General features: G+C 40.1%; 1 protein-coding gene across 1 annotated transcript in view; it reads left to right on the top strand.

Annotated features, from left to right (window-relative positions):
* The first annotated feature begins 1,401 nt into the window (after window positions 1–1,401).
* LOC140160050 (uncharacterized) overlaps window positions 1,402–11,960 on the top strand; it is a 39,997-nt gene continuing 29,438 nt past the window's right edge. The window contains exon 1 of the mRNA XM_072183321.1: window positions 1,402–2,212. Coding sequence (XP_072039422.1) covers window positions 1,402–2,212 — 811 coding nt within the window. The remainder of the gene's footprint in view (window positions 2,213–11,960) is intronic.

Genomic DNA, 11,960 nt, shown 5'->3' with positions numbered 1-11,960 from the left:
AAGTTGTTGGTTGAATAGATTGAACTTATTCCCTCATTGTATGATTCCCAGATGATTGAGAGTATTCACAATTTGTTACGAAAGGATTATGGCAAGGATTGCCTTATATTGACTAGAAACCTTGAGAAAACGGCGAGGAAGATAGCGAGTTTTCGCAATCACCTACGGTTCACACTCCGTTGTTTACAAATGGAGTTAATACCCCGCAGTGTGAGACTGAGTTCCAATATAAAAGGTCCCCGTGCAGATAAAATCATTCGCGGTACGGAACGGAAATTACTCAACGAACGAGTAAGACAAATTAACTTTCCCATCAATAATTTGAACAAAAAGAAAGAGGCGATTTCTCGTGATTTAAACGATCAATTACCCCGGGAAATTTACAATCGAATCATCGAGTTCACGGAGCATGCGCAGTTAGCCCAACACGATATCACCAAGACTCGCCAGGTTGCCAAATTCGACAGGCTTGAGTCGAGGGCCTCGGTTGCTTCGCGTGCCGATAAAGACACAAATTGGAGGTGTAAGGACAATAATTCCAGTCCAAATGTCAAGGAAAGATGGGTTAAGAACCTATCGGATCGCAGTATTTCTGATAGCGAAAGCAGTTTGTTAGAGAAAGGACTAAATTACGCTGTATCATCGAAGCGAATTGAAGGTCGTCAAGTTCTAAATATTCTAGAGCGGAGGAACTGAGACAGCGGGTGAATGCGAGCATTTTAAGTGCAAAACCGCCGAAATCTAACCTCACTAAGAGTGAGTATTTAGCCCTTGATAGTCTCAAGAAAGACGATTCAATTACCATCCTCCCAGCTGACAAGGGTAGATGTACAGTGGTTCTGAATTCAAAAGACTATGATCAGAAAGTAAAGACAATCTTGGAGGATACTAAGACCTATACTCCTTTAAAGAGAGACCCTACTGGCCCTTGTAAGAGCAAAGTTACTGCGAAACTTAAAGAATTACACGAGGACGGTGCAATTGATGTGAAGCTTAAACTTCAATTAAACCCCACAGCGGAAACCATCCCAACATTCTATGGTCTTCCTAAGGTTCACAAAGCTAATGTCCCTTTACGGCCCATCGTGAGCAGCATCGGGGCTGTTACCTATGACATCGCAAAGTTTTTAGCAAAGATCCTAGGGCCGTTAGTCGGTAAATCTGAGCACCATATTCTTAATTCCAAAGACTTCGCTGATAAGATTTGTGACGGCACTCTTCACCAGTATCCCCCCGGTTGATGCGGTGAAAGCGATACGCGAAGTGTTGAGACAAGATACGAGTTTGCACGAACGTACTGACTTGTCTCCGGATCAGTTGTGTGATTTGCTTCAATTATGCCTGGATAACACCTATTTTAGCTATGGCGGTCAATTTTACAAACAATCGCATGGTTGTAGTATGGGTTCACCAATTTCTCCGATCATTTCCAACCTGTATATGGAGAACTTTGAACGCGTAGCTTTGTCGACGTTTGACGGTATCGGTCCATCCAAGTGGTATCGTTATGTCGATGATACCTGGGTGTTAATTAAAGCCAGTGAACTAGATCGGTTTTTCAACCACATAAACCAAGTTGACCCCAATATCAAGTTCACCCAGGAAGGCTTATCAGACAATAAGCTCGCCTTTCTTGATTGTCTCGTTCACGTTGAGGAAGACCTTTCCCTGTCAGTATCTGTTTATCGAAAACAGACTCATACTGACCAGTATTTGCAGTTCGACTCAAACCATCCACTAATCCAGAAACTCGGTGTGGTAAAGACTCTTATCCATAGAGCGGAGACCATTGTCACCAAGGAATCCGAAAAGAAAGCTGAACAAGATCACCTGCGTAAAGCTCTCCACCATTGTGGCTTCAAGAACTGGGCAATTGATAAAGCCCTGAACTCAGGTGGAAAAGACGGTAAAGAGCCCACCAAACATTCCAACAGTAATTCTGGTAGAACTGCAAGTGCTACAATCCCTTACCACGGTGACTTATCAGAGAAACTTAAGCGCATATTCAGAGAGTATAATATCACAACTCACTTTAAACCAGTCAATACCATACGCCAAGCCTTAGTCCACCCCAAGGACAAGCAACCCAAATGCAGGCAGAGTGGACTTGTATATGGTATTCAGTGCGCGGAGAGTTTCAACTGTACTGACACTTATATTGGAGAAACATCTCAACCACTTAAGAAACGGCTACAGCAACATCAACGCTCTAGTTCGGGCCCTGCAGAATCAGCGGTTTATACACACATAAAAGCCAGCAAACACAAGGTGGACCTAGAGGACGTCAAAGTCCTTGACCGCGAAGCACGGTGGTACGAACGGGGAGTGAAAGAAGCCATCTGGGTGCGAGCAGAACAACCATCCCTCAACCGTGGTGGAGGACTCAAAACAACCTCTCACACGCCTGGGACAGAACCATCAGAACTCTACCTCGCCAAATGACGTCACAGGGTGACGTCATCGGGTCTCAAGGTGTATAACATCACAACCCAGCTGAAGGTCAGTGGTACTGGCCGCAACGTTGGTTGCTCCAAGGTACGTGAATCTGGTTGAATAGATTGAACTTATTCCCTCAACGTTTCTGTCGTTCCGTTCATCGCAACTAACAAACCGTCTGCAATCGAGCAGAAGCAACGACTCCTCTGATTGGCTCAATTTTCCGGTTAATAAACAGAAAGGACCCTTGAGTACAGCATCTATAGGTAAGCAAATATGATCATCGTAAAAAGCATGATCGACTCAAGAAACTGTTTTCTCATTTTTTTATATTTTGGTCTATTTCCGATTTATGGCATCATTTTGTGCAAATAGGCGCTTTTGAATTTTAAAAGTTCATTTTGATGCCTTATATGGTCAATATCTCAAAAATAAGGCCAATATAAAAAAATAAAAAACCGTTTTTGGAATGGAGCCTCAAGATTGAGCTAAAAACAAAATAAAATATTTTGGAAAGAGTGTTTTTTGTTATGATGTACCTAACAAATATTGCCAAAAACTCGCTTGTTTGTGATTTTCTTCAAAATTGTTGTTTTTACCCCAAATCTGTATTTATATTAAGATTTATTGATGTCTTGCCTTCATAAAAATGTATACTTTTATATGTTTTGCGCGAATAATTACAAAGTTATTGCACTTTTACTACATGCATGTCTGAGAGTACACAGCCACCTTAATACCCTACCTCGAACCCCAATTTCATCAGCCAGTCTCTTAAGCAACACTTTATGGTTAACCGTATTGCTGAGATACAGTAGAACCAGAAAAACGTCCTGATGTTGACACATACATTTCATGATATAATCTTTCACTTTGTACAAAGCTGTCTCCGTACTGTAGTCTTACTGTGAATTGGTTTATAGGCCGACTGTAAAACCTCACCAAGACCATTATTTTCAATGTGCCTGTTGATGATTAATGGCACATTTTTCAACAACCTTTGAGATATATGGGATGTTAGAAACAGATCTAATCTTTGAGAGACTCTTTCTTAATTATGGGTGAAATAATTGCATGTTTCAATGGGTCAGAAAAGGTACCAGTACTTAATGACTTGTTGACAATATCAGTTATTACAGGTATGAACACATTAACATTTTGCTTTTACAACTTGAAGCTAGGTAATTTGGTCCATATGAAACTAGGCCTATATGAGGGGAGTCAAAATTGTGAGAAGTTGATTATATTCTCAACTCTCCTGGTAGATGTAAAAGCAGACAGTTATAATGCCCAAATGGTATACTCAACAAGTATGTTGAATGAGATGACAGTAAAGCACATCTACATCAGAAATATTTGCCATCTTTACTTTTGTTCCCAAGCCAGATGGTTCATATAGAATAGTCGCCAAACAGACTCGTACCCTATACTAAGGACTGATGATTGCATACAGGTTCCTCTCACAGACTGGATGGAAACTGTTCCAAGAAGAAAGGAGTGAATCGTGAAATTTGAAATTGTCATCATTGCAAGGATTGTGTATACAAAGGATAGACCAGCTGATAGACCAGCTGTCTCGTAACATCGTAACACCTGCACTCTAAATAGTTAAAAATAATAAAAATTACTCAATGTTGATAAAAAAAAAAGGGACAGAGCAACAAAAATGAGTCAATTGATCAAATGTTGAGTACAATTTAATCAACATTAAGTTCTATTCACTCATTTTGCGGCTCTGATCACTTTTTACTCAACACTTTGCAGTGTGTAAATAAAACGAATGAGCCTAACAGGGTCTAATCAGTTCATTGCACAAAAATAACAGGTCAGGTGAGTATGCTGAGGTCGAATTTGTTACATAGTGCAATCGGCTTTAGGAGTACCGCATACACCGTGTTTACGCTTAACCAATGTAAAGAATAACATCTACTTGTACAATGAAGTATTTCAGCCTTCTGTGTGTTTTATTTATTTGCATTGTTGGAATATCAGGTGAGATTAAATAAATATCGAATCGTTAAAAACCGCTTTACAAGTATTTCTGTCATTTGAATTAATTTATATATACTTCAAACATGCTAAAATAATTCGGTGATCCTTGATTGTAGATCCTAGAGATTAGCTAAGATTAACATTCGGATTGAAATTTGGAAATTCAGATTGCGTTTTTCTGACCAAACAATCCTGACATGCGGGGTTTCGTATACTGACATCATAGATTATATTAATTCGGCAAATATTGTGTTATTAAAGAGATTGTTTGCACCATAGAAGTCAGTACACTTCTGTTTTGTTCTGATTTGGCTGATACGTGATTTAACACATGTGTGTGTGATTATTTCAACATAAAGAACAATCTCGAAACTGAAAAGGACTATAGTAAGAACTGTACAGGACCGCAAGCAGGACGAACTGTCTCAACTTTGTTCAGAATTGGCGTGACGTGTTTTGAAATATTATTAATGATACCTTTTTTAGTACTGACACAATAAATAGAGGCGACTTCACCCAGACTCAATGTATATTATCATTGTAGTAAATTATTTTGTTAGGAAATTGTTGATTCTCTATGATCTCAGATACAAATTGTGCAAAATTTGACTTGGACCAAGTCATTTTTACTGGTAGGCCCTATGTGTAAATTTTCCCTTCTATCTGACAATGTGCCTGCTCTGCTCGTATCATTTAGAGCAATTATTACGAGCAGGTTTATTGGTGTGACCATCTGATCATTACGGAAAGCCATATCGGATATTGTTGTATGATGATGAAATTTTGCACACAAGTCTATGGAGAGTTACATCATCATACAACATTCAGGCCCGTAGCCAGCCCTCCGAGTTAGGGGGTTCGTTTTTGCAGATTTCTGTTAAGTATAACTGATGAGTAATGGCCGCGTAGCGGGCATCGCGCCGCGGCACCGCGGCGCAGGGGGTGTCTGAGGGGGGATGTTCCCCCCTCAGAAATGGGAGAATTTTGAAAAATGAAGTCCCAATTGATCGCATTTGGTGCACAATTTTTACATTATTATCAGAAATATATGGTCTCAATTTATTACTGCAAAGAGGCAAATTAGCACGGTTAAAACAAGAAAAAGTTGCAAATCAGGCATAGGGGTGTCTGAGCTGAAAAATGAAGTCCCAATTGAAGGCATGCACGGTGCACCATTTTTACATTATTATCAACATATTGGTTCAATATATTACAGCAAAGACGCAAATTAGTGCGGTTAAAACAAGAAAAAGTTGCAAATCAGGCGCAGGGGGTGTTTGAGGGGGATGTGCCCCCTCAGAATTGGAAGAATTTTGAAAAATGAAGTCCCAATTGAAGGCATTTGGTGCATTATTTTTACATTATTATCAGGAATATATATGGATATATTATAGCAAAGAGGCAAATTAGCTCGATAAAAACAAGAAAAAATTGCTAATCAGGTGCGTTATTTCATCACAAATATTATCAATTATCTTATTTTCCTATGTTATATCACTCCCTTCATCTCTGAACTAAGCTTTCTCGGTTATCGTTTTTTGCACACCAAATAATTTTTTTTAAATCTTCAAATCTAGATGAGATAAAGAGGCAAATAATGACTCTGCTGTATTTATAGCATTAAATTAAGTCATAGGCCTACATAAACTGGGCGTCGGGGGATTTTTCAAATCGTCCCGCTAATCTGAGCCTAAAATTAATAGGAAAATTCGCGCGAAGCGCGAGAAAAATAACAATTTTTGTGCTATAATGGCCATTTCAACCACATTTCCCATGTTCTCCTTTTTTGTGTCAAAATTTTAGGGGGTTCGATCGAACCCCTCGAACCCCCCCTGGCTACGGGCCTGACATTTGTGTTGTACGATGAAAAATGTGTTGTATGATGATGAAATTTGGAAAACTACGCACGACGTGAAAAAAATGTTGCATGATGATTTCACACTCTTCGTTAAATTTTCATTGGCTCATCATTATTGTACGGAAAGCCATATCGGATATGTTGAAGGATGATGTGGAACAGTGAAAAATTGTATGTATGATGATGAAGACGTTGAATGATGAAAATAAAATGTTGTATAATGAAGAATCCACGGACGTCATATCCGAAATTGCTTTCCGTAAAACGTTGTATGATGAAACACCTTTGATTTCATGAAGAACGATGAATGGTCACGTTATGCGTCGACGTACGATGTGGATTGTGGCGACGTATAACGAAGAGTGAGTGTACGCACGACGTGGAAATTGGTGTGGTGCGATGCTCGAGTGCGATGCGAGATGCTTCGCCGCATGAAGAGTGTACGTACGACGTGAAAAAAATCAACGTATGATGAGAAAACGATGTATGTATGACGATACTACACTCCACGTCGTACATCAGAAAGCCATTTCGGATATGTTGAAGAATGATGTGAGACATGAAAAATTGTATGTATGATGATGAAGGCGCTGAATGAATGATGAAGAGAAAGCCAAAACGCATTAATCTTGGATACGTTAATAGTAATTTTCGTTATGAAAATGTTTTAGTTGATTAATGGCCACCCTCCCAGCAAACACAAAAACGTTTTTAAAACATTTTAAATAAGTTATATTTTGGGTTTTGGTTTAGGTAAAAACGTTTTAATAACATTAAAATGTCGGGTTATATAAAGGTCATGAAATCGTTTTAAAACGTTTTGTATGAAAACACACTACAACAATATTTTTGGCCAAATATTTTGTCAACACTTAAATAACATTATGTTAAAATATTTGCACCCAGCAAACACAGAAATGTTGTTAAAATGTTTTTACAAAACGTTTTAATAACATTTAAATGTCGGGTTATATAAAGGTCGTGAAAACATTTTAAAAACGTTATTATTGTAAACATTTTTTGCAAAATATTTTTTCAACCCCATAATAACATTCTGTTTAGAATGATTTGTACCAAGTTTTCAAAAATGTTTTTGGAATGTTATTAAAACGTTTTTATACCCTTTATATAACCCGACATTTATATGTTTTCTGTAAAACATTTGTGTTTGCTGTGCAGTAAATTACCAACAAATGTTATTTAATGTTATGAAAACGTTTTATACCATTAATCATGTTAATGTACCCTTTATATAACCCGACATTTAAACGTTTTCTGACAACCTTTTATAACCTTTTGCGAATGATGTCGAAAACGTTTTGTGTTTGCTGGGCTGTTTGACATGAGAAGTGTGCTTAGGGGTGGTTATACTAGTCATGTGCCGGATTTTGGGAATTCAACACTACCCCGTATGTTCTGAGGTGGTTGTTTGGCTCCCTTTTCTTTTTTCTTATTTTATCAAGCATGATTTCTTATTTTATTCTATAGCCTAATTATTTCTTAACTTTAGTATAGCCAAGGGGCTGTGCAATAATTATTAGCCCCTCTCCGTTTAATTTTTCAAATGGTGTGCCAAGAACGGCCCCCCACATCCGACTCGGTCTGCCCAAATTGCTTGCCCCCCCCGATCTGAAATATTTGAACGTTTTTAGTGTTTTTGTAAGCATTGTGCCAAATATTCTTTGTCCCTCTCCTCCCAGCTTGCCAAAAATTGACCCTCCCCTCCTCTTGGCAACTTTTTGCTGTGCCCAACGCATCTCCCTCTGTTCAAGTCAAAACTCCCCCGTTATTAAGGACTATGCTAATGATTTAAGGATTGACATGTAGAGAATAAACCATACTTGATTGACAGAGAGTACTAAATTTGTATTACGGTTTCGTGACACCAATCTTCCAAATACGACCAAGCCAGGGATGCCCGGTGAAGTAAAATCCTGGGGGGGGGGTCACTCCCATTGTGGCCCGTACACCATCCGCGATAATCAACTTTTGAAAAGCACCCTAAACAAGGATTTAACCCTTTGCTAAAACGACACCCTAAACAGGGATTTCATTCCTAACATCAAATTTCATACCCTAAATTTCATTTCCGCGTATTTAGCAATTGCAATTTTGCTACCCTTTTTTCCAATTTTTCATGTTTTTGACACCCTAAACGCGATACGCGTATCGTGCCTACCCACGAAAAACCCCAGACAAACATATGTCTATGCGAAAAACGACCCTTTTTACGCGTTTTCATTATCGCGGATGTGAGTGTCCCTGTCACCTGTGTTGTGTGCATACATGTAGGCAACAATAACTGCATGATATGGGGTGGGGGCACCTAATACAAATGACCATACAGCAGTGGCGTAACTAGGGGGGGGGGCAGGGGGGGGCAACATGCCCGGGCGCTACCCTTAGGGGGGCGCCAAATTGACAAATTCTGCGCCCCTCCAAGCAATAAAAGTCAAAATTTTCGCGCGCTTCGCGCGCATTTCAGCACAAAATCAATTAAAAGAACATTTTAAGACCGATATTAGTTAGTGGTAGGCCTTATTTGTCCAAAATTTCGCGCGCTCCGCGCGCAATTGTTTGAAAATAACATTTTAAGACAGATATTCAACTTCTAGTAACCAAAATTAATTAATTGTAGGCCTTATTTGTCCAAACTTGTGCGCGCTCCGCGCGCAATTGTTTCAAGAATTGGGGAGGGGGGCGCCAATTTTGTTTCTTGCCCCGGGCGCTACCAACCCTAGTTACGCCACTGCCATACAGGTATATGTCCTCGGAAAGACCATCCCCCCTTTTTTTAATTTCGCAGCTCTTAAAGACCCCCTATATTTGACCAAAATAGAGCTCCAAAAGACCCATGATTTTGATAATTTCAGCTCTATAAGACCCCAAAATTGCTCATTCCTTATATTTCTGGGATTTTTTTTCAAACGATTTTCAACCATGCAGAAAGCCGAGAAAGACCCTTGATTTTGACTGTTTGCAGCTCCAAAAGTTCTCATTTTACTTGTGCGCAGCTCCAAAAGACACCCTTTTACCGGTACGCCGCCAGCTCCCGAAGACAACCACCTAAAAATTCCGAGGGAACAAACCATCAATTTTTTTATGTGCCCAGGCTCCTTTCCCCCCACCACCCCACGAATAAAGCAAATTAGCCTTTGTTAACCATGTTAACGGCAAGCAGGAAGATGCGATTATGCGAAGTGAACCATTTTAAACATCTTACAACTTTTCTACACACTTACAATTACTGAATTTCAGTATTGGAGTAGTACTTAGTCTTTATTACCAGTCGTTTAGTATCGAATTTAATAATTGTTCTCTATTATCAATATCATGAGTATTTGGAATGCTCAGATGTCATGGATATGGAAGAACTATTACGACGGAATGTTAGTGATATACGTATTTACAACTGCAGGGATAAAGTTGTGCAAGCATGATGCAGTCATGTCTACAGTAGAATTCATCTCGACCTTTGCAGGACTTAACCCCATTAAAAGCTATTAAACCAAGATAACACTCATTGAAACAGCTCAACTGATTAAATCGGATCTTCTCTGGTTGTGCACAAGTGTCTGTTTTCATGTGCGATATCGCAATAAAGCTGGTATTATAGCTTCAGTTGGGTAACCGATTATAAAGGAAAGGAAAGGAAACAATGGTATGTGTACCTTTGTTCACGAAATGAGACAATTGCCTGCTTTTTGTAAACCAGCATTCTTGAAAATGAGCAACATAATGATTGTTGACTTAACACGGTTTGGAAATAATTTCTTCATATTTTTGGTGTTATCTGTCGTTTACATATCCTTCCTAAAACACAAAAGTGCGACCCTCTCCAAACACTTAAATTAGCTAAAAATTTAGGACATGTTACAAAACTATATTGTCTAGAATTTTAGAAGAGTACTTTTAATATTGGCCGGTTATTTTTCACACAGCGACGTTAACTAGGCAAAGTACTATTACCTATAACATTAACTAAAACACCAAAGTACGAATATTTCCAAACATCTAAATTAGCTAAAAATTTAGGACATGTTAAAAAACTATATTTTCTAGAACTTTAGAAGAGTACTTTTAATATTGGCCGGTTATTTTTCACACAGCGACGTTAACTAGTCATATCCCCATACTTTTAACGTAGGGCTATTTGTAGAGGTCACGCGTCAATGGGAAAGAGCACTGTGTATTGTGTATAGGAAAACGGACAGTAACTGCAGTATGGTATGAAAGAAAACGATAAACACTATTAGTATACACGTATACGAAATACGAAATGCATGTACAATAATTAAAAAGTAAAATATAAATAGGCCTATTGCCTTGTATGGGCCCAACGAAGACGTATCTCCCTCTTTGCATGCTTTTGGTTCTTTGATTCACCATGCATGATTCTATAGATTCAGTGGTGGATCCAGGGGGTGCAAACTGCCCCAACAACTATCAAAGGACATGAAAGAAAAATAACACTAAGGGGCATCGGGGTATCCCTGTGTTATCCCCCACTCCCACCGCGGTCGTGGGCTTTGCCGCCAGTTGCCCCTCATTGGGCTCCCCCAGTTGCCTGCACCCTATCAAGGGCGGCACGAAGGAGACATCGGGGTATTTGCAGTGGCGCCGGCGCCAGGAATTTGTCCGGGGGGCATTGGGGTAAAGTGAATTTCGGGGAGGGGGGGGGGGCGAAATCAACAAATTTTGAGCAAAAATGCCGTAAAAAGTGGAAATTTTCCTAATTTGGGTTTTTACTGGGGGGGGCAACAGGGACAAGAATTCTGACGGGGTATTTTCCCCATGTCCCCCCATGGCGCTGCCACTGGGTATTTGTCCCTCATTTATGGACTTGCCGCCTGTGTCCTCATTTAAATAGGGGCAACACGAATGGGCATTTGTAGTCTTGACATGCTTGAGGAGAAGTTTCCAATTTTGAGGGAAAGAATCGAATATGCACAATATTCGACATGTTTGTTACCTCAAATTTTTTCCCTTGGGTTGGCCGCCATAGTTTATCCCCCATCGCTGACAATTGTTCCGGGGCGTTTAACATAATTTCAAGCATTTTGCATGAAATATAAATAATTATGTCTAAAGTTAATAGCACGGGAGGGCAGTGGCGTGGCGTAGTCAAGGAGCGGGGAGGGCGGGGGAAGGGGCAGCTCCCCCAGTGAGAAGTCTTGCCCTCCCCCAACAGTGGGATGCTGACCGCCCTGATCATGCTGATATGTAAGATTTTTGGCCCATTTTTGACTATTTTCGTCAAATTTCCCGGGTCAAAGTTCCCCCCTTAAAAGTTGGTTTGCCCCCCTTGTTCCCTCTTTGCCCACCCGCTGAAAAAGTGCTGGCTACGCCACTGCGGGAGGGGATACCGATACCTCGACTGCAAATTTTAGAAAATCCCATAAGAAAATGGTCAAAAACGACTTGTGCCCCCCCCCCCAATCAGACCCGGTGTCTCTCAATTATGGTCGGTGCCCCCCCCCCCCCCAATCAGATGACCCACGCTACGCCACCCATAGCTACCCTTTTCCCAACGTCACCTCATGTGCATGTCTGTGAGTACACAGCTGCCTTAAATACCTTCAAAATTGCCCATTCCTCACATTTCTGGTCTTTTCCAGAAACCAAGAAAGACCCTTGATTTTTACCACTTTTTTGGTACGCCGTCAGCTCCCAA

This window comes from Amphiura filiformis, chromosome 1, assembly GCF_039555335.1.
Source record: "Amphiura filiformis chromosome 1, Afil_fr2py, whole genome shotgun sequence".
NCBI lineage: Eukaryota > Metazoa > Echinodermata > Ophiuroidea > Amphilepidida > Amphiuridae > Amphiura > Amphiura filiformis.
The sequence above is the reverse complement of the archived record's forward strand: the minus strand, read 5'-3'. Positions and strand labels throughout refer to the sequence as shown.